Here is a 22,219-nt window from a genome sequence, read left to right as displayed (position 1 = left end):
AGTAGCAACTCCTCTTTTCTGACGAGGGTTTTAATAGTTTTGCAATTTTAATTAGTTTTTATTTTTATTTAGTTTTGACTTCAGATTTTCAATTTTATATCAGTTTTAATTCGTCTTTACCAATTGTTTGCTAGTTTAGTTTAGTTTTTATTTTTTGAAAATCCTTAGTTTCAGTTTAGTTTTGATTAGTTTCAGTTATAGTTTTAGTTGTGTTTGCAAAAATTAAGTGTATCAAAATCCCAGTTTCATCATATCAGTCATTCTCTTCTGCTTATCCTTGGGTATGTTGCTATTCCAGCTACCATACCCTGCACCCTGGACAGGTCGCCTGTCGCAGGGCTAACACGCAGAGACAGACAACTCACATTTCCACCTATGGGTTCTTTAAATAAATAAATAAATACATAAATAAATAAAGGCAGATGAAAAACCATTGATACCAGGCAACTATAAAATGTATATCTTGGCCCCAATGAGACTATTAACTCTTGCAGCACTGGGTGTTCGTAATTTTGGTTCAAGTGAATTGATAAACTTTTTGAAGGCAATTGACTCACACAGTTATGTAGATATCCCCGTCCTGTTGTCTCGGGATGCATCACGCTGCCTTGCCTGGGGTTAGCTTCTGTTTTCTGGGGATGAGGGTTGAGTGTGCTCCCTTACCTTCTCAAGGTAAGCTAGGTTAGCCTTCTTGTGTGAGCTTTTCAAGTGCACTTTAAGGTTTGTGGGATTTTTTTTCCCTTTAGAAATGTCCCTCATAATTTGTCTCTTTCCACTACAAGACACTTGCTTTATCCAAAACACAGTCATATTCAAAGTAATCCCAAATTGGACTCTGGCGCTTTCTCACGACTTTTCCTGACATGATTCTGCACGTGGATGGAGCAGCAACACAGACGACTCGACTAACGTACTGCCACCTGCTGGCATAATGAGATAGCAAGAAAAAAATCTGGAAACTAAACTTCATTTTCACCCTCGACTATTGTATGACACGCACACATCAATGAAAACTAAACACATTTTTGCTATAAATTCAGTTAATTTTAGTTAGTTTTGTGAACAGTTTTAGTTAGTTTTCCTTTTTTTGTTTTTGTTTTTATTTTTATTTCCGTTAACGAAAATGTTTTTTCACTTCTAGTTTTCGTTATTTCGTTAGTTTTCGTTAACGATAATAACCTTGTTTCTGACTTTGTCTATAGGAGTTATAATAAGTGTTTTTATAGCCAAGTCTTTTCAATTTTTCATGTTCTTGTGAAGGCAGATGGGTCTCCTGCAAGAATATTACCTGTGCCTTTTCTTTTTTGAGTTTTGCTACCACCTTACTTCTTTTGACTGGATTATTCAATCCATTCACATTTAATGGCACCAGTTTAATATTATTAAAAGACATGTAATCTGCACAACTGTCAGTCGTAATTCTCTAGACAACAAAAAATGATGGCCTGAACATTTGGCCAACTACCATAGAAAAACAGAATGATAAAGGAAAAGAAAACAAATCCTAGAAGACCCGACTTCCACATTAGGGTGAATGCCTCACACCCTGAGTCCCCGTTGGCAGGCTGAGGAGAAAGTCTCTTTACAGAGGGCCCCTCCTTGGCGGTGATACGTAATGTTTCACGCATAGAAAAGTCACACGACCTCTGGCAGCGATAGTTAAGGTCAAAGTGAAGTCTATTTATTTGTATTAAACTTTTCAGTGAGACACTCTTTTCGATCATCACTCTCAGGCATGAAAATAAATTGTCACTCTCAGGTATAAAAATAAATTGTCAATATCAAGTATGGAAATAAAATAACTTGGATAGTCAGTAGTTTGAAACTCGTAGCTCTAAACTTAAATGTCTCGGTGTAAACATAGTCTGTACCTTAAGTGACGTAGATGATATCCTCATCCTCTCTGGAATCAGTGTATACTGTCCTCTTGTCGTGTCAATTCACTGCCATAGTGTAGCTCGTGACAGATGCTCCATCTCCGGTCCCAAATCCGTTGGATCCGCTCCTGGCAGCTCCTCTTTTTCTCAACTCAAGCGCAGCTTTCCGTGCGCTGTCATAGATGTGTACACCCGTATCCCAGTGGATACGAATTTTGTCAAGTGGTGTTTGGAATCTGATGCCTTTGTCTTTCAATGCTCTTTTGATGCTTCTGTCCTGACGCTTCTGGGCCACCTCTGTGGCATAGTCATGGTCGAATGATATATGCTGACCTTCGTACACAACTTTACCAGCCCAGGCTCTTTTTAAGCTGTCCTCCTTACGTATATATTCCTGGAAGTTTATTATTATTGACCTGGGTGGCGCGTTGTGACACGGATTTCCCGTCAAAGCTCTGTGGGCTCGGTGTATCTGTAGGCTCATATCATGTGGCAGTGAAAGGGCTTTTTATGTGACGCACACCCTCCCCAAGAAATACAGGACGGGCTAATTACTTCCCTTCCCAGCAGCTCTCTCCTCAATCGTTTGTCCAGGAATGAACTAAGACCATTTAGCTCAGAAGTGCCATGAATCCCATAACTGCCCAGAGGCTGCTCTGCTGGGTAATGTAGTTCACACTAACACAGGCTTTTCTACAGCCACCCCTGTATTTGTGCAACAAATACACATCATTGCAAAAAGTCTGTGTTGTACTGTGCGGAGGTCTCTTCCTCTGGAATCTGAGGCAGGGTGACCAGCTTAACAACTGGTTGGATGTAAGGTAAGGTAAGGTAACTTTATTTATTTATGTAAGTATGATCCTTTACTTGGACCTCAGCCGATCGCACTATACCATCTGCTCCGGGAAACACCTTTGAAATCTTCCCAACTGGCCACATGGCCCTGGGCAGTTGCGAGTCCACGATCATGATGACCTTACCTACAGCGAGGTCGGATGTCAGATCCCGCCATTTTTGTCTGAGCTGAAGACCTGGGAGGTACCTCCGAATGAACTGGCTCCAGACGTGGTCAACAATTACCTGGCTTTGTTTCCTTCTTCAACTGGTGATAAAATGACCTGGTCCGTAAACCACCTACAGCAGTGAAGCGTCCTGCCGCCCCATGAGCAGGAGATTTGGGGTAATGGGGTCAGGATCAGCAATATCCGAGGATGTGTAACCAAGAGGTTTCGCATTAAGGATCCCTTCTACCTCAAGGAGAGCCGTGCGGAGGACTTCTTCCATCACAATCTGATCCTTCAGGATGACCTGGAGTGCCCCCTTAACTGACCTTATCTCTCTTTCCCAGGCCCCCCCAAAATGGGGGGCATGCGGTGGATTACAATGAAAGGTTATCCTCTGCTTTTCCAGCTGTGCCTGAAGAATTGGCGTCATCATAGAGAAAGCGTCCTGTAACTCTCGAGCACCCCCTCGGAAATTAGTGCCCTGATCTGACCATATCTTGAATGGGGTACCCCGACAAGAGATGAATCTTCGCACGGCCATGAGGAAAGCGTCTGAGTCCAGGCATGGCAGCAAATCCAGGTGTACACAACTTGTGGTTAGGCACTTAAAGATTATGCTCCAACGCTTCTCATGCCTCCGGCCTATCTTGATAGTGTAGGGCAGTGGTCCCCAACCTTTTTTTTGCGCCACGGACCGGTTTATGCCCGACATTATTTTCACGGACCGGCCTTTAAGGTGTCATGGATAAATACAACAAAATAAAACTAGTACCGGTACCGAAAAAAAGAAGATTTATTCATAACACACGTGAAAAGACCCAGGAAAACCGAGTTAACGATAAAAACGATAACAAAATAACGCTGAAAACCGATAAAAACCCTGAAAACCATACATTTCACACCTGAGCCTTAACTCACGCGGCCCGGTACTGAACAACTCACGGACTGGTACCGGTCCGAGGCCCGGGGGTTGGGGACCGCTGGTGTAGGGACCAAAGCAATTAACTCCAGTTGAACAGAAAGCAGGTTTGTGGATCCAGAGCCTCGCTGCTGGCAAATCAGCCATTATGGTGGGAGCAGGCCTCCCCCGCCAAGGTACTCTGCACATTGTCTTTGATGTCTCCAGATTACTTGTCGCCCTCTGATGATCCAATAAGTGCGCCGTATCTCTGCAAAGACGGGCTCTGGACCAGGGTGCAACAGAATCGTGTCAAAGTGTTGGACGAGGAGCTTAGTTACCGGGTGTTTGGGAGGTAGCACGATAGGGTGTATGGTGTCTGAGTCCAGACCTTCGGCACGTCTCAGGCGTCCTCCAACCCTTATCAGGCCAGTAACCGGATCATACTCAGGGCAGAGCGAACAAAGTGGACTATTTAGGGCCAGAGTTTGTCCCTTCATCAAAGCCATCACCTCCTCCGGAAAACTGTCATACTGAGCTGACTTTAAGATGGCTATCTCTGCTTCCACACGATCAGTGGCGGTCATTGGAGGAGAAACCGCCCCATGATGAGCAAGGTAAGTTGCTTTCACAAGCTCCTCCCAAGATGTGAAGTTGCCCGGGTCTGGAGTAGGAGACTGTGCCACTGTGACAAGCCCACATAGTATCCCTTTGCGCAGCTCATCTGTAGTCTCAGCCCTACCAGTAGGTTGGGAGGGCCAGTGTGCCAAACTTTGTTGCAAGAACTTGAGGCCCTGAGCCCAACGGCAGGCTGCCGAAAAACTACAGAGTTCCTTCCCCCTTGTGATGTCATCAGCCGGGTTTTCTGCTGACGTGACATATCTCCACTGTTGAGAACTGGTGAGCTCCTGGATTTCAGCAATTCGAGTCCCAACAAAGACCTTGTACCAGCAGGAATCCGACTGCAACCAACTCAGCACAGTAGTAGAGTCGGTCCACAAGATGGTATTCTGCAGTGGTAGAGTAAGCTCAGTTGAGGGTCTTTGCTGTTATGCTGTTAAAGACTAAGCGGGCTTTGTTGTTGTGATGAACAAGATGGTGTGGAATGTACCAGGATTCAGTGGAACCATGCACCTCCTCCGGAGTCAACTTTACCACACAGCCTGCCTTCTCCAGTTTTTTGATCTCCTCATTTTATGTCTGTGCTCTGCTGGGGTCCTTGCATAGCCGACGCTCATTGCCTCCCAGAAGAGCCTTGACAGCCTCTTGAGGTGCCTTCACCTGAGGAAACTGTGTGGCAAAGCAAGGGAGTAGCATATCAGTGGACTCCCTCTACCTGTACTCGGACTGTCCTTGATTCAAGGATGTTGATTGCCTGCTGGTCCTCCTTTGACCTGGTGACCTCCTTTTCATTCCTAAACGGGAGGAGGTCAATCTGCCACAGCCTCTCAACAACTTTGGAGAGCTCTGATGTCTGTGGGATCAATGATGAGTGCAAGCAATGTTCCCTCTAAGCTGCGCGCGTGTGCAATTGCGCACTGCTGGCACGGTCTCTGCGCACAGAAAATCTGCGTTGCACACAAAAAAAAATTGAACCTGAATTTAAATTAAGTTTAAAACTTTAACAATTCTGCAGTGTTAGTCAGTAAGTGACAGGCTGCTCCCATATGGGATTAAAATGATGCCACTTTATCCCATAGTCCAGCCAATAATGTGATTCACATTTGTATATACGCAGCTAATCAACGTCGTTGACAGGCTATGACAGCGTCCTTGTGTGCAGACACCAGTGTTTTAGCTAGCAAAGCGGTGTGGCTGATGTGGAGTGAAGCCACGTTAATGACAACATGTACAACCATTGGAGATGTGAGCAGGACAGACGGAACAATTGACAGAAAAAGTGTGGACTTTATACCAGTTTTTAAATTGTGTTGATAGGCCACGTAAAACCAGAGTTATAATAAAAATATATACAATGTTTGGTTTTCTTCCTGAATACTATTGTTGTTTATATTTACTGCGGGAAGAAACGGTAAAAACAGCATTTTATACAGTGGGGCAAAAAAGTATTTAGTCAGCCACCGATTGTGCAAGTTCCCCCACTTAAAATGATGACAGAGGTCAGTAATTTGCACCAGAGGTACACTTCAACAGTGAGAGACAGAATGTGAAAAAAAAATCCATGAATTCACATGGTAGGATTTGTAAAGGATTTATTCGTAAATCAGGGTGGGAAAGCTAAGCCTAGGTTCCGAGTCCTCCCCACCTCAACTGAACACGGCCGTCTCTGCATGCCTGCATAGGCCCCTCAGCTTCTTCATAGCGAGGTGGTTGCAGGGCAAACAGGCAGTTCCATCAAGCAACCCTAGTCGTCTGACCGGAGCCAACCGTCAGAAACATCAACCTCCTGACAATCAAACCCCCACCAGCTCAGGTCTCAAGGAGGCGGAGCCATGGGAGGGAACGCTGTGGGAGGGGCCCAGAATCAGGCGACCCAAACATGGGTACACCTGTCCAGGCCCCACTCCAGTGGTAAGTTCTTCAACATCCACCTCACGATAATCAACCTCCACCGGCCCGGGCCTCACAGAGGCGGGGCCGTGGGAGGGAATGCTGTGGGAGGGCCGCAGAACCAGGGAACCCAGACATGGGTACACCTATCTGGACCCTACTCAAGTGGCAGCCAGAGGGGATGGAAGTTCTTCAACATCCGCCTCACAATAATCAACCTCCACCGGCCCAGGCCTCACAGAGGTGGAGCCATGGGAGGGAACGCTGCAGCCATCAACCTCATTTAGCCTGAGAGGCACAGGATTGGGGCGGGCTCTCCACGCCCAGCCCGCCTGCAGCTGTCATGTCAAGCTCCATCCATAGATGGAGCGAGAAAATGGCCACCAGCACAGCATAAGTAACCCTCATGCCCCTGTTAGGGCATGCCGCCCTGCCCAGGGAAGGCCCGAAGGGGCAACTAGGGACCAGGGGGGGCTAACGAGGGAGGGGCCAAAGGGAGCTACTCCTGCGATGCCCGGCATCAACCAACTGCAGGCAGGGGACCATAAATGCCGGGAGGCAGGGCACACATGGCCTGCAACCAGGCCAACCAGGCAGCAGTGGCACCTTAGGCAGTAGGCGCTGAGGCTGCGTGATAGCAACAACCTTGAGGTCCACTCTACTAGATGGGACCTCAGGAAGGGCTAATTCCCACACCCGGAGTGCTCCAATCAAGAGGTGAAGGGACCCATCTTACTCAACACTGTGCCCGGGGACCAGCAGGGGGCAGCCCAAGGACAGGTGGGCAACACCAGAGGAGAGGATGGAAGCTTCATCGACATCTGCCACCTGGCAGTCAACCTCCACAAGCCCAGGCCTCACAGAGGCGGAGCCATGGCAGGGACGCTGGGGGAGGGGCCAGCAGTAAATCAGCAACAGGTGTGGGGGGTACCCAGCCCATGGCCTGCCTAAACTGGTGTCACAGCAGTGGCAGCCATGTTCCCCATAGTAGCCTGCTCTCTCATTTTTTGAGGCAGAGAAGGGGGAGGGGCGGTCCATTTAATGCTTTCAAAACCAAGCACGGTCTGTATAGTTCGTGCTGGCAACAAATCAGTGCATGCAAGCATCAGCTACTTCAGCCAGCACAGCATGCTCTAGGCTGCTTTCATGTTAGTCATTTATTTGCCCTTTTTCACCTAGGCACAGCAACACTGCTCGTGCCTATTGTAAAAAGGCAAAAATGCCATACACAAACATGTTTGGGACGTGTGGGCTGCCATACTTCTGCTACCAAGCAAAGGGGCGGGGCCACACGCTAACCAGGATGTGCTAACAGACAGCCGGCAGTAGCCGCCACCGGAATTCCCCTTTCACTGTTTATTAGCTCCTGTGTCACATTGCTGACACATTGCATATGCTTGGAACTCTGACACATTTCCCCAATGTAGCCGAGCTACGAGCGGAGCACCTACTGGCCGCGTTAACCCGCGAGCTGCGGGCAACACGCCAGACAGGCTAACCGGCTAGAATGCTACTCGCAGGCCGATTAACGATTAGCTGGCAGTTTATTCCCCACAGTGTTAAGCAGGCCAACAGCGAATGCTTGGAACGCTGAAGCCATATCCCCTCTGTGTTAACACACATAGCAGCCGAGCTGCACAGTGCCAAGGCGACAGCGAATGCTTGAATGCTGAAGCCGTGTCCCTGCTGTGTTTCCTCACTGTAGCTGAGCTACTCGCTAGTGTTGCGAAAAGCAGTTTCACCCCGGTTCTTTTTTATTCCCCGGGCATCCAGAGACGGCACCAGACTCAGTAGTCATTACACAAAACCTTTATTCATCTTTATTCGTCTTCATTCATCTTTAGTTAAGCATGCATCTTCTAGAAGGGGAGATGTGCAAGGCCAGTGTCCCTCTGCAGATGTTCCACTCCTTTGTTTGTTACAGTCAGCTTTATAGAAGTGACCCCATCATAAAAACCCCTATGGTGTGCTGCAAACTCTGTGTCTGTTTGTGTATGCACGAGCACGTGAGTGCCTGTATGTGCGGTACCCATATGTCTATGTGAGTGCACATGAGTGACTGTGCATGTAGGTGTGGGTGCGTCGTAACAGTCAAAGCACTGTGTGTGTGTCTCTGTGTATGTGACTTCCTACCAGTCATAAAAGTAATCTCCTCACTCAATCTACACCAAATTACTTTAGACAAGATACAAAACACAGTTAACATATTACATTACAAACACTGAGACCCCCACTTTGCATCCACTGGGCCATTGCCCTCTTGTTGTCTTACATTTACAGATAAGGTGGAGAGTCTCCTGCAAACCTACTTCTAAATTATAACAATTATGACCGTTTATTAGATTCAGGTTAAAGCATCAGCAACCCCCAACTGTAGCTTCCTGTCTCCTTTTATGACAGCAACAATTACAACAATTACACACACTCTCAGGCCTACATCTAAGCCAAACTGAAACACAGTCCAATCCTTCCTTATTCCTCTGATCTAAACAAATTTAACACATCATATTATAATAATTATTTTCTTGTACTCACACTAGCTGGCAGCCGCACAGCGTGGTCCGACCAGCGCATAAGCCTGTTTTTTTTTTCGAGGCGACATGCCAGGAAAGGGGGACCAACCAAGGCGAAGCAAAGGGCCAGCTAGGTGGAAGCAAGCTAAGGGATACCAGGGCATACCAAGGGAATACCGGGGAACACCAGGGGAGTACCGGGGAATACCAGGGGAGAGGCAGCACCCATGGAGGATGCGGAAGCACGCTCCTGATGGACGCACATTCATACAGAACTCTCAAGGCACTCACACACACAGACAAACAAGTGGAGATCAAACAATCACTGGTGTCACGTCTGCACAGCTGTTTTATACGTGAGCTGTGGGATGCAGATGGCTGTTTAGTTCTAACTTACTAGCAAAGTTCATCTTCATATGTGGATGTCTGTAATGCTGTATGTGTATGACATGTAAGGATGTTGGTGAACTATTGTTAAATATCTGGAATTGGTACAGTTCTAAAGCATGCTGTTCAAATTTAGCATCCCTGCTAGCAGACACACTCTGTCCCTTTCATTTCTGCGATGTCAGGTGACTTTGGTGTCATGAGGCTTAAGGGCAAGTTTAATACAGAAGATCTGTAATTGCTTAACCGCCTGCTTTCAGGTATGGTGCTGGTCCTATGGTGCTGAGTTGCATCAAAAGAACACCATACCACTGTGAAGAAGAGGTTGGAAACATCATGCTTTGGAGCTGTTTTTCTGCAAAGGGACCAGGACGACTGATTCATGTAAAGGAAGGACTGAATGGGGCCACGTATTGTGACATTTTGAGTGAAAAACTCCTTTCCTCACCAAGGGCATTGAAGATGAATTATGGCTGGGTCTTTCAGCATGACAATGATCCCAAATACAGCACCCGGATAACAAAGATGTGGCTTCATAAAAAGCATTTCAAGGCCCTGGAGTGGGCTAGCCAGTCTCCAGATCTCAACCTCATAGAAAGTCTTTGGAGGGAGTTGAAAGTCTGTGTTGCCCAGCGATGGCCCCAAAACATCACTGCTCTAGAGGAGATCTGCATGTAGGAATGGGCCAAAATACCAGCAACAGTGTGTGAAAAACTTGAGACTTAGAGAAGACTTTTAGAGAAAACATTTGACCTCTGTCATTGCCAACAAATGGTATAAAACAAAGTATTGAGATAAACTTTTGTTATAGAAGAAACACTCATTTTCCACCATAATTTGCAAATAAATTCTTTAAAAATTAGATTATGTGATTTTCTGGATTTTTTTTCTCATTTTGTCTCTCACAGTTGAGTAATAGCCATGATGACAACTACAGGCCTCTCTTATCTTTTTAAATGGGAGAACTTGTACAACTGGTGGCTGACTAAAAACAAGTTACTGAAAAAGTATTCATGCTTAAAGTGCTTCACTGAGCTGAAATTTAAACTTAAAACATCAAGATATATTAAAATAAAAAGGAAAATCAAAATTAAAAGGACTTCAAAGGCTTCAAACTGAACATCTCAATATCTGAATAGCTTGATATATTATGGACTATCCTCCATTGCAGTCACATGCCTCTCCAGTCACATACCCCTTGAAGTCATGCTAAGGAGAGACACGACGATCAGCAGTGTGGCTTCATGTTGAGAAAAAGCACTACAGATGTGATGTGGAAATGTGTTTATATTGATGAAAACTCAAAATCAAACCAAAGAGATAAATTCATGCTGCTTATCGCAGTTGGACCATCAATTCTTCAAATGTAACTTTGAGCTCCTACATGTGTCATATTCATTGTTAAGTCAGAGTTTCACATCAAAGTTTTAAATACCTATGCTATGTAACTTTATCTCAGGTTTACAGAAGGTCTCAAACACGTTGACACACATTTGATGACTCCAGGTGATAATGCCTTGAGCCTTGTGCTTGAGTAAAAGCTGATCTCCCTCCTGACTGCTGCAGAGTTCCTCCTGTTCCTCTGTAATCTGTGGAGGCTCTGGTACCTCCTGGTCCAGACTGAAGTTCCTCGCGTGATTACAGACCTGCTGCTCATCCAGATCCTCCTCTTCCTTACAGTCCTGTTGTTGTGGGAGATCTTGAGGAACAAAAAAACACAGGAATGTGATGAAACAAGAACACACATTCAACCGTACAGAGTTAAAAACATGTCCATACCTATGATGTGTGAGTTTCTGTCGGGTTTCCGGCTGATATCCAGCAGTCTGTGCTGACGGTTGATCTGCACAGACTGCTGGCAAAAAAAAAGATTTAATATGAAGGCAATATGAGCAGAGAGCACAAACAAGTTGAGGAATTGGCTGTGTTAGTGCAGTGAGAGAGTTATTTGTAAAGAAAACAGTTTCACTAGCAGTCAAAAACACTTACGCCTGCATTTTTATTTTGTTAGATAGGAACAAAATGATAGCAGAAGTGCTGCCACGTGTCTGACCCGAAAAAGAGGACCAATTTGCTTATTTGGTAGTTCAATAAAAGGCTTCAATTAGTTAAGAGTGAGGGAACAAATTAGTTTTATGTTTGAAGTTTTGTCGTGGTATACAATATTTGAAATGTTAAAAAACAAACAAAACACTACATTTTCAGAAATATTAGTGGGTGTGTCCTTGTTTGTTTGTTTTTGTTCACTAAAGTGGCCCTCACATAAGATGACAGTGCCAGCAGTGGCCCACAGCTGATGTAACTTTGAGACCCCTGGTATACATGCTGCTCAGCGCATGGTTTTTTTTTTTGTGAGACTCAGGGATCACAGTTTTTTTGTAGCCATTTCCCTCATTGCTGGGTTTCAGAAATATCTGATTTATTTTTGTGAAGGAGAAGCTCTCAAAACTTGAATCAAGTCACTGACTGGCCAATAGGTGTGTCGAATTTTGGATCACCTCAAATTTCTTGGGACCTCGGCCGAGTACATACTAAAACGTACCTGGTACCAGGTATTACCAACTAATGGTTAACCAATAAAATTAAGTCAGGTCAAGTAGATACTAGTGGAAAACGGCTACCATTCTCCTCTTTCTCCCTCATCCTTGCTAGAGATGATCAGTGCATGTTCAACAGTTTCTGGTGCATTACCATAAAAGCTGAGACCTATGGGGAGGTTTTCCATGCAGTGTATGAGAGTTCCTTGTTCCAGTTCCTGCACTGCATTCTGTTCAAACCTACACACTTTTAGATACTGTGTCTTAATATTCCTGCCAAATATTCTACATATGATTCTTAATGATAGTCTAAGGAGCTGGGAAAGAAAAGCGTCTGGACTTTTTCAGGGTTTCAGGGTCAAATGGTGGAGAGTCCCCCCCCCCCCCCCGAGAGGAACAAAGGACCCCCTAATGATCCTCCACCTAATCACATGAGCCAAGGTGTGAAAACGGGTGTGGATCACAATCAGCCAGGGTTTCGGTTGAGCTCATTGTGAAACCTGGCCCCACCCTATCATGTGATTTCCTGAGGTCAGGTGGCCCAGGGCGTGAGTGGGTGTTAAGGCATCTGGGAAGGGATCTTAAAACTGAATTATTGATGAGAGACAGTTGGTGTCGTAAGCCACCGCCTCTGTTCAAAGATGGTTGCTCACAGTGGAAATAAATGAATTCTTTGACTCCTTTTTCAAACCATCTGTCCTCTCTGTCCAATATGTGAACATTGGTATCCTCGAAAGAGTGACCTTTATCTGTCAGTGCGCCCCAGGTTTGCAGCTGTGGCTACAATGTAGCTTGCTATTGCCAGTGTGTGAATGTGTGTGTGAATGGGTGAATGACTGAATGTAGTGTAAAGCGCTTTGGGGTCCTATGGACTAGAAAAGCGCTATACAAATGCAGGCCATTTACCATCTTTATCCTTATCTCTCACTGTCCACATCATTTGAGGAAAGATGTGGACACTTCCATAAGGCAGGTTTCTCTTAAAAACATAAATAGATGTTACCCTGTCAATCAATTCTTCTAACTTTTTTAAGAAAGATACGTTTGGACTGCTCATTCTATGAAATTCATCCAGAGACCTTGATGCACGTGGTTTGGTAGTGTCCCTACTGCACCTTCTGGAATGATCTAGCGTGACTCATTATTGAAAATATTGACTAACTTTTCTTTGTGCTGGAATGATGTAATGTTTGGTTTCCACAATGATAAAAAAATAACAAGAGAATTAAATTTAAACAACCTATTAATAATCCTAGGTAACTATCACATCCACAAAGCAAAATTTAGTCATTTTAAATCTTTGTTCAAAACGTTTCAAAAGGAAACCGAGTGAAACACTAAAAAGCTATTTAGACCTTCCACCTGTGCCTAGTTCTTTTTATGTTTTTGTATAATAATCTCTCCATGGCTCTGTTCGACCTATGAGCAACTATCAATGAAAATTATGGGAAAAAATATCCTTCACAAAAATCTAAACGGGTAAAAGTGTATGCCTGCTGAGCGGCACGGGGGAAATGGCTTTCCAACAAACAATAAAGCAAACAATTAGAATCAGAATACTTTATTGATCCCTGGGGGAATTAACCACGTTTGACAAAAAGCCATACATATATGTGACTCTCTTATGGATCAGGCAGCATGTTATGGAGTCGTGTGTCTTTATTTTGCTGAACCACATCCCTACAAACACTCATCAGAGATCCGTTTCTCAGTATTATAGCACTCTTCATCTCCCTACAGGCGTATTTATCGCTGTTGTAGCTGAATCTGGTTCCACTCACTGAACCACGGTCCGTTTTAAGATGATTTAAATCCGTTCTCGTGTCTTGTTTTCACGGTTACACTGCACTCACTGTCCTTTTCCTCCACATTACAGACTTAATTTCACAACGGCTTATTTATTTATTATTTATTTTTCCGTTGTCGCCTAATGTTTGATTTTCATTCAGCTCTATCATAGCCTTCAACCTCTCTCCCGCCATCAACTTCTGCTCTTATTTCACTTCCTGATAAGTCACTTCCCTCTGCTGTCTGAATTGAATTGTACTCACTACCATTCAAAAGTTTTAGAACACACCAATAATTCTAGTTATTGCAATTAAAGTTTCATGTCAAATGTTAAAGTCCAATGAAAAGATTGAAAAGGTACAAATGTAAGTGATGAACTGCCAGAGGTTAAAAAAGGTAATAATAATTATTTATAATAATAATAATAATAATAATAATAATAATAACAACAATAATTAAAACTTTATTTATTTCAAACTCTTCACAAGAACCACAGCATGCTTCACAATAATATAAAACAGATGTATATAAAACAATACAACTGCTCATACAGCACAACTCTAGTTAAAAGCCAGTCTAAATAAATGAGTCTTTAGCTGCTGTTTAAAAGAATAAATACAATGAGGTTACCCAAAACTGAAAAATAATGTACATTTCAGAATAATACAAAAATGCCCTTTTCAGTGAGCATAAAATGGGTTATCAATTTAAAGATGTTCTGCAGCAATGGAGGTTGATCCTGGACCATAAAATACTGCCAGTGGACTACTGATGACTGGAAGATGGGATTGAAATCTTCAGTTCATCACGCAGAATCTTTGTACACCATCAAGAAGGTGAAAGGATGGTTCCACAGTGTGTGGCATCAATTGTGAAACATGGAGGAGGAAGTGTGATGATCTGGGGCTGTGTTGCTGGATCCAGGGTCGATGACTTGTACAGAGTGAGAGGAACCCTGAACCAAAACATAAGTCCAAGCTATGCCAGAACTATTTCAGGAAAAAAGAACAAGTTGGTAAGCTTGAAAATATGCAGTGTCCAGCACAGTATCCAGACTTACCCCACTGAGCAGGTTTGGGATGAACTGGACAGAAGAGAGAAAGCAAAGCAACCTACAAGTGCCACACATTTATCGGAACTTTTGCAACAGATATGGGAAGAACTTTCTGAAGAATGTTTAATTTCTATTGTAGAAAGAATGCCACAAGTGTGCTCGCCTGTTATGTCTGCTAAAGGTGGCTACTTTTGGCTGGTAGTGTATATATGAGGACACTTTTTGCTACAGCATCAAAAACTACAGCAGATTCTTATGGATATTTTGAATTTGTCCACAAATTCTTTGTATGATAATAAAAACATTATAATAGATGTCCTTATTGTTCCATATTAGGTATATATTAATATACTAGTAATACTAATATATACATATTAGGTATGTATGTGGGGAGAAAACCGTTCAATGAGGTGCCTGAATATTATTCATTTACATTATTCATAATCCAGTAAAAAAAAAAAAAGATAAATGAAATAGACATAAATTACATGTTTATTCTTGTGGGAAAAAATGAAATGTGTTACAGACATACATTGCACACATTAAAATACATTAAATACATTAAAAACATTAAATATATTAAAATACATTAAAATCACTAGTGTCTTATAATTCTTTTCAAAAACATTCCTGATGACATGATGCACAGTAATATGTGTTTAATACACTGTTAATGTTCTGATTTGATGACAGATTTCACCAGGTGCAGGACAGACACATTTCTGAAATTATGATGCAGATTACCATGATTAATGACACAATGCACTTTATTATTTAAGCTTTAATCAGCCTGAAAACATAGCAGAATGCAAAACATGTGGACAATCTGAGCTGAGCTACCACTCCATCCCTTTTAGCAGGGTGAAGGCACATCTCTTGTGTTATTAACCCTTTAGAGCCGATCGGAGCGGGAACGCTCTGTTATGCGTAACTATTTTTAAATCCCAGTAGCACTGCAACCACGTAAGCTAGCGCAAAAATTTTTTTTGCATATGAAACCGGAGGAGTTGTACTTACATCTGATGCCATCAGCTTGTCCTAGGTCACGGTTTCCTTCCACATAAAGCTTTGCAAAAACTGCATAAAAAGCGCTTGCAGGAACAAAAACATAATATTCCAGAAACACGCTTTACCGATCTGATCAGCTGTTCAAAACACTTCCTACGTTGGAATAGACGTCAGCGCGAACTTTTGCATTTCCGCCATTACCTGCCCGAAACCGGAAGTGACGTCATTTTCGCGGAAATGTAGTCTTTTTTGCGATCAGGGCCTCAGGGCCTATACTGCTCTTTTTAAAAGTTATCTTTGACTTTATGACTTTCTGTGTCGTTTCTGGGATGCTTAGGACTCATATTGCACTGCTGGAAATAGTTTATTTTGATGCATATGCTGCTTTGTTGCAAATTTGCACTATAATATTTATTTTCGTTTTTCCTGCAGTGTATAAAAATTGGTGTATTTCAAAAATAAAACTATGAAGACACTCAAAATAAATTTCCTGTGGTAGGAAACTATTTTGTGCAACTTTTTTGTATTTACAGTTTTGAGGGATAAGACTCTTAAATTTCTCTAACTACAAATATATGTTAAAAAATCAAAAACGATTTTCAATTTTTTTGTAGTTTATTGCACTTTTTTGCAATTTATGTAATTACTATGCACTTAATGAATACATATTATTAAAATCTGGGCTATAATGGTTGTATTGATGTATAGCAACTTGAAATGCTCCCAAAAATGGCTCCACAGCATGTAAAAATATAATATAAGCTCTGGCGGACTTGGTTCTATGGTAGGTCTTAAAGGGTTAATCAGATTTCAGGTTCATCGTGACTTGCTGAACACAGAAATGCATTATTAAAGTCCATTTGTCAATTTTATGGTCAAGGTCAGTTTTGGGATTTTTATGGTCATTCCATTGTATAATTCTATCACATGTTTGCTACACATTTTACTTTTGTATCTTCCCTCATTTCAAACACCACGAAGTCAAAAGCTACTATTTCCACGCAGAAAGAGTCAAAATTGTGTGAGTGCACGATAAATATTTCCATGTACAGCCAAACATTCCAACTTTTAAAACAGAAACTGTTCAAACTTAACCCACTCTGTCTCTGTACAGCAGCTGCACATTCAGTCAGATTAAACTATTTAAAGGACTCAGCTTAGGGCAAATAAACATTTCTATTCTCCACAATATACAGGTCCGTATAATTTGTTTTTATATTTAAAAAGTTTAACTATACTTTGTTTACATTATATAGTTTCCCTTACGCAGTATGATTGGGAGGCATGTCATATTTTCATTGCTATGCAGATGTAACCCATCTTTATCTATCCATAGCACTAGATGGCAAAAACAATTAATTAACTGCAGGAATGCCTTAAAGACATAAAGACATGGATGACCTTGAATTTCTTGGTTCTGAATTGAGATGAAACAGATCTGGCACAATGTCTCAACTTTATTGGAATTGAGGTTGTGCCATGGTTATCAGCCATAAGAACAAATTCAGATTTATATTGATGTAAGGTATATAAATGTAAGTACAGTTTGAATCAGTGCAATATTATTTTCACACATCAATGGACCACTGAACTTCTCAGCTTCTAAAATGTAAAGCCTCATTTAGAAACTACACAAGTACATATAATGGTCAGGGATCAACATGAACCTGTCTTCTCTATTTGACTTTAATCAACTCTGCAGTGTCTCCATCAGAGTGACAAAACCGAATTCCAGCATAGAGCGGCTGAGTGAATGTGGTCTGGACTCTGTGGAGGAGAGTCATGGTTTCAGAGACGCTGTAGAAAGACAGAATACCTGCTCTGTGATCCAGGTACACTCCTACTCTGGAGGACCGAGGACCTGAGAGGACAGTTGGGACTTTGTTGTGCCAAAATTTATAGCTGTTTGTGTCACAACGTAATGCCCAAGATTTGTCATTGTATCCAAGAAAACATTCATTTAGGCCCGTTTTTCTGCTGATATTCTTCAATGTGACTGCTACACAAACTCCTCTCCCTCTCCACTCCACCTCCCAGTAACAACATTCAGTCAGAGTCTGTCTACTCAAAACCTGATAACATCCAGTGAATCTGTCTGGATGATCAAAATAAAATTGTTGTTGGTTCATAAATGTTGCTTTTCTGTTCCCCTCAGATAATAACAGATGTGTGTATGCTGTGTTTGGATCCAGTGTGATTTCATGTGAATGTTTTAAGAATCCAGCTCTGGTCTTTGGCTCAGGTGGTGACAGTAAAACATCCACTTCAGTCACTGTCAGTGAGATGTTTGTCCATTCATCTCTCAGAATGTCCTGTAGTTTATCTCTGGTCTCTGACACAGCTGCTGTCACATCCTCAAAGTAGCTCAGAGGACGAATATTGATGCTGGATGAGTGTGTAGACTCACTGAGTGCTGACAGTGAGGGGTAGTTGTGTAGAAACTGGTTGTGATCCTCTGTGTGTGAGAGCTGCTCCAGCTCGCCGTCTTTCCTCTTCAGCTCAGCGATCTCCTGCTCCAGCTTCTCCTGAAGCTCTTTGACTCGACTCACTTCAGTTTCCTGCTGGGATCTGACCTGCTGCTTCACATCAGAGCTTCTTTTCTGGATGAGACGGATCAGCTCAGTGAACATCTTCTCACTGTCCTCCACTGCTTTATCAGCAGAGCCATTGATGGCCTCCACCTCCTGTTGAAGCAGCTTCACATCTTTCTCTCGCTCCTGGATTCTCTGCTGGATGTTTAGTCGTCTCACCTCGAGCTCCTTCTGCTTCTCAGTCCTTTCTGCTGCAGCTGGGACTGTTTCATGGCCTTTATGTTCATCCATCGTGCAGAGATAACAGATATTCTGCTGATCAGTACGACAGAAAATCTTCATCACCTCATCATGACGAGAGCAGATGTTCTCCTGGAGCTTCTTGGAGGGGGACACCAGCTTGTGTTTCTTTAATGGAGCTGCATCATAGTGAGGTTGGAGGTGTTTCTCACAGTACGAGATAACACAGACTAAACAGGACTTGATGGCTTTCAGCTTCCTCCCAGTGCAGACATCACAGGCCACATCTTCAGGTCCAGCATAGCAGAGATTAGCTGGAGCAGCTTGGAGTCCAGTCTTCTTCAGCTCCTCCACCAACTCTGCTAACATGATGTTTTTCTCCAGGACAGGCCTCGGTGTGAAAGTCTTCCTGCACTGAGGGCAGCTGTGGATTCCCTTCCTGTCCTCTTCATCAAAGTGGGCTTTAATACAGTTCATGCAGTAGCTGTGTCCACAGGGAATAGTCACCGGATCCTTCAGTAGATCCAAACAGATGGAACAAGAGAAGATTTCTTCATCCAGCTGAACTCCTTTCTGTGCCATTTCTCCTCTCAGTGTCAGTGACTGTGTGAGTTTCTCTTCCTTATAACTGAAACTAGTCTGAGCTCTGATCTCAACAACATGTTTCTGCAGTGAATGGAGCCTGTCAGCTCTTACACGTCACCACATGTTGGTTACACCCATCTTCAAAGTGCAGATCTGAGGGGAGGGAACGAGGAAACACGTGGACAGAGAGGAGGTGCTGTGTTTAAGAGCAGGAAGAAGAGGGAGGGTTATCAGGCTGTGCTTCACTCCAGGAAGAGGAGCAGTTTGAGAGCGATACTGATACTGATAGTTTAACCCTTTATTTACTGCTCACATCAACGTTTAAGCTTGTTAACACTTTCTTCTATATAAATAAACTTCAGTTTAGAAATGTCAGAGTTCTCACTGAAGTTAACAAACAGTCCTTCAGTTTCAGTCAATGCAGGAGGATAATGATCCTAAACATACAGATAAGGCAGCCACTGACATGATGCTTATGTTGCATTTAAGTTTATGTTCATTTCAGTTGTTTCTCTCCCTCAAACACCATCAGAGGTGAGAGGGTGCAGCAGGTGTAGTAGTTGGTATATGAGGCAGTAAACAAATTAAAGTGTTTTCAAACACATTCATCTCCACAAAAATGTGATAAATGTTTGACAGGAATAATAAAAAGAAACCCTGACTCCTTTAAAAATATTTTTCTGTTGTTACAGTTGAGTTGATCACAACTTCTACAATCATTTTTAACAGGAACGTGGCTAAATACAGGTATGTGAGAACCAGTCAAAAGTGGCAAAAGTCTAGACATTCTGTACTTAAGCAGAAGTACAGACACTAGTGTTAAAAAACACTTTACTACAGTAAAGGTTGAAGTACTGGTTCAACTTTTTTACTCAAGTAAAAGTAATTAAGTATAGGCTTTGAAATGTACTCAAAGTAAAAAAAAAAGTAAAAAGCAGTTCTTTGCAGGACATTTCTCCCACCTATTTTTTTTTTATAAAGCTAACTGAACCTTGTGCTATAGTAATGTAATAATTCTAATCGTATTCAACTTGAGTCAAAAGAAAAAGAAGGATTTTTTTTTTAAATTGCAATTTTTTTAATGCCATTATTGTACAAAGTGCCTTTGCCTCTTAACAGGAAAATGAGCACAGTCAGAGGTTAAAGTGAGATTCAGCAGGTGGAGAAACCAAAAAGTCAGTTTTAATCGCTCAGTGGTGGGGAAAAAAATCACAAGTTTGCCCGGCCCATCGGAGCCATCCGTGGGGAGGAAGCAACGATCGCGCCGCCGGCCCGGCACCCCATAGCCAGATGTTTGGACTAGTTTACAACTGTTGAGAATACAGGGAGTGCAGAAATATTAGGCAAATGAGTATTTTGTCCACATCATCCTCTACATGCATGTTGTCTTACTCCAAGCTGTATAGGCTCGAAAGCCTACTACCAATTAAGCATATTAGGTGATGTGCATCTCTGTAATGAGAAGGGGTGTGGTCTAATGACATCAACACCCTATATCAGGTGTGCATAATTATTAGGCAACGTCCTTTCCTTTGGCAAAATGGGTCAAAAGAAGGACTTGACAGGCTCAGAAAAGTCAAAAATAGTGAGATATCTTGCAGAGGGATGCAGCAGTTGCAAAGCTTCTGAAGCGTGATCATCGAACAATCAAGCGTTTCATTCAAAATAGTCAACAGGGTCGCAAGAAGCGTGTGGAAAAACCAAGGCGCAAAATAACTGCCCATGAACTGAGAAAAGTCAAGCGTGCAGCTGCCAAGATGCCACTTGCCACCAGTTTGGCCATATTTCAGAGCTGCAACATCACTGGAGTGCCCAAAAGCACAAGGTGTGCAATACTCAGAGACATGGCCAAGGTAAGAAAGGCTGAAAGACGACCACCACTGAACAAGACACACAAGCTGAAACGTCAAGACTGGGCCAAGAAATATCTCAAGACTGGTTTTTCTAAGGTTTTATGGACTGATGAAATGAGAGTGAGTCTTGATGGGCCAGATGGATGGGCCCATGGCTTGATTGGTAAAGGGCAGAGAGCTCCAGTCCGACTCAGACGCCAGCAAGGTGGAGGTGGAGTACTGGTTTGGGCTGGTATCATCAAAGATGAGCTTGTGGGGCCTTTTCGGGTTGAGGATGGAGTCAAGCTCAACTCCCAGTCCTACTGCCAGTTTCTGGAAGACACCTTCTTCAAGCAGTGGTACAGGAAGAAGTCTGCATCCTTCAAGAAAAACGTGATTTTCATGCAGGACAATGCTCCATCACACGCGTCCAAGTACTCCACAGCGTGGCTGGCAAGAAAGGGTATAAAAGAAGAAAAACCTTGTTCACCTGATCTGAACCCCATTGAGAACCTGTGGTCCATCATCAAATGTGAGATTTACAAGGAGGGAAAACAGTACACCTCTCTGAACAGTGTCTGGGAGGCTGTGGTTGCTGCTGCACGCAATGTTGATGGTGAACAGATCAAAACACTGACAGAATCCATGGATGGCAGGCTTTTGAGTGTCCTTGCAAAGAAAGGTGGCTATATTGGTCGCTGATTTGTTTTTGTTTTGTTTTTGAATGTCAGAAATGTATATTTGTGAGTGTGGAGATGTTATATTGGTTTCACTGGTAAAAATAAATAATTGAAATGGGTATATATTTGTTTTTTGTTAAGTTGCCTAATATTTATGCACAGTAATAGTCACCTGCACACACACAGATATTCCCCTAAAATGGCTAAAACTAAAAACTACTTCCACAAACATTCAGCTTTGATATTAATGAGTTTTTTGGGTTCATTGAGAACATGGTTGTTGTTCAATAATAAAATTATTCCTCAAAAATACGACTTGCCTAATAATTCTGCACTCCCTGTAGATTCCTTAATATAGATCAGAGTTAAAGAGAATATATTTGGGGATTGGTTGTAATATTACAATATGGCGGTTAATGGGAATACAAAATAGAAAAATGGGCCTGGGATGGGAACAAAGAACTGAGGTGCAGGACAGGAGGACAATCAACACCCACCCCCAGGGAGAAAGCAAGAGTTACTGAGGGTGAGGGGCAGACAAAGGGCAAAAGAGACACTACCTTAAAAGGAGATGGGGGTCAGGGTGTCAGCACCCTTGGCCACTGTACTAGTGTATTTTTGTGCAATACGTTTTCTTTTTATTGTCAATGGTGCAATAGACCTCAATACTTGAAATGTGCAATTTACTTGTATTTTTATTCCTATTTATTCTATTTATCCCCTTCGTATATTTTATTTATATATATGTGTGTGTGTGTGTGTGTGTGTATGTAT

General features: G+C 42.7%; 1 protein-coding gene across 5 annotated transcripts; it reads right to left on the bottom strand.

Moving 5' to 3' along the window:
• Positions 1 to 17,119: 17,119 nt before the first annotated feature.
• On the bottom strand, positions 17,120 to 18,966 carry LOC146606938 (tripartite motif-containing protein 16-like). 5 transcript variants are annotated; one of them, XM_085349189.1, is made up of 2 exons: positions 18,736 to 18,966; positions 17,120 to 18,333 (listed from the first exon to the last, which is right to left on the bottom strand). In XM_085349189.1, the coding sequence occupies exons 1-2, from the start codon at positions 18,928 to 18,930 to the stop codon at positions 17,254 to 17,256; spliced, it is 1,275 nt and encodes a 424-aa protein (XP_085205315.1). In that variant the 5' UTR covers positions 18,931 to 18,966; the 3' UTR covers positions 17,120 to 17,253. The 5 variants fall into 5 exon arrangements, with proteins under 5 accessions (XP_085205315.1, XP_085205311.1, XP_085205312.1 ...); XM_085349185.1 differs by having other exon boundaries at positions 17,120 to 18,389; positions 18,462 to 18,930; XM_085349186.1 differs by having other exon boundaries at positions 17,120 to 18,499; positions 18,617 to 18,930.
• Between the last annotated feature and the right edge of the window lie 3,253 nt (positions 18,967 to 22,219).

This window comes from Diplotaxodon limnothrissa, unplaced genomic scaffold (genome assembly GCF_057381915.1).
Source record: "Diplotaxodon limnothrissa isolate DT_005_m unplaced genomic scaffold, D_limnothrissa_male_GT1.1 unmapped_scaffold_2, whole genome shotgun sequence".
Taxonomy (NCBI): Eukaryota; Metazoa; Chordata; class Actinopteri; order Cichliformes; family Cichlidae; genus Diplotaxodon; species Diplotaxodon limnothrissa.
This window is presented reverse-complemented; position numbering and strand designations above follow the sequence as displayed.

Coding starts and splice junctions, on each gene's coding strand:
- LOC146606938 (XM_085349187.1), bottom strand. CDS start 18,930: ATGGCACAGAAAGGAGTTCAGCTGGATGAAGAAATCTTCTCTTGTTCC.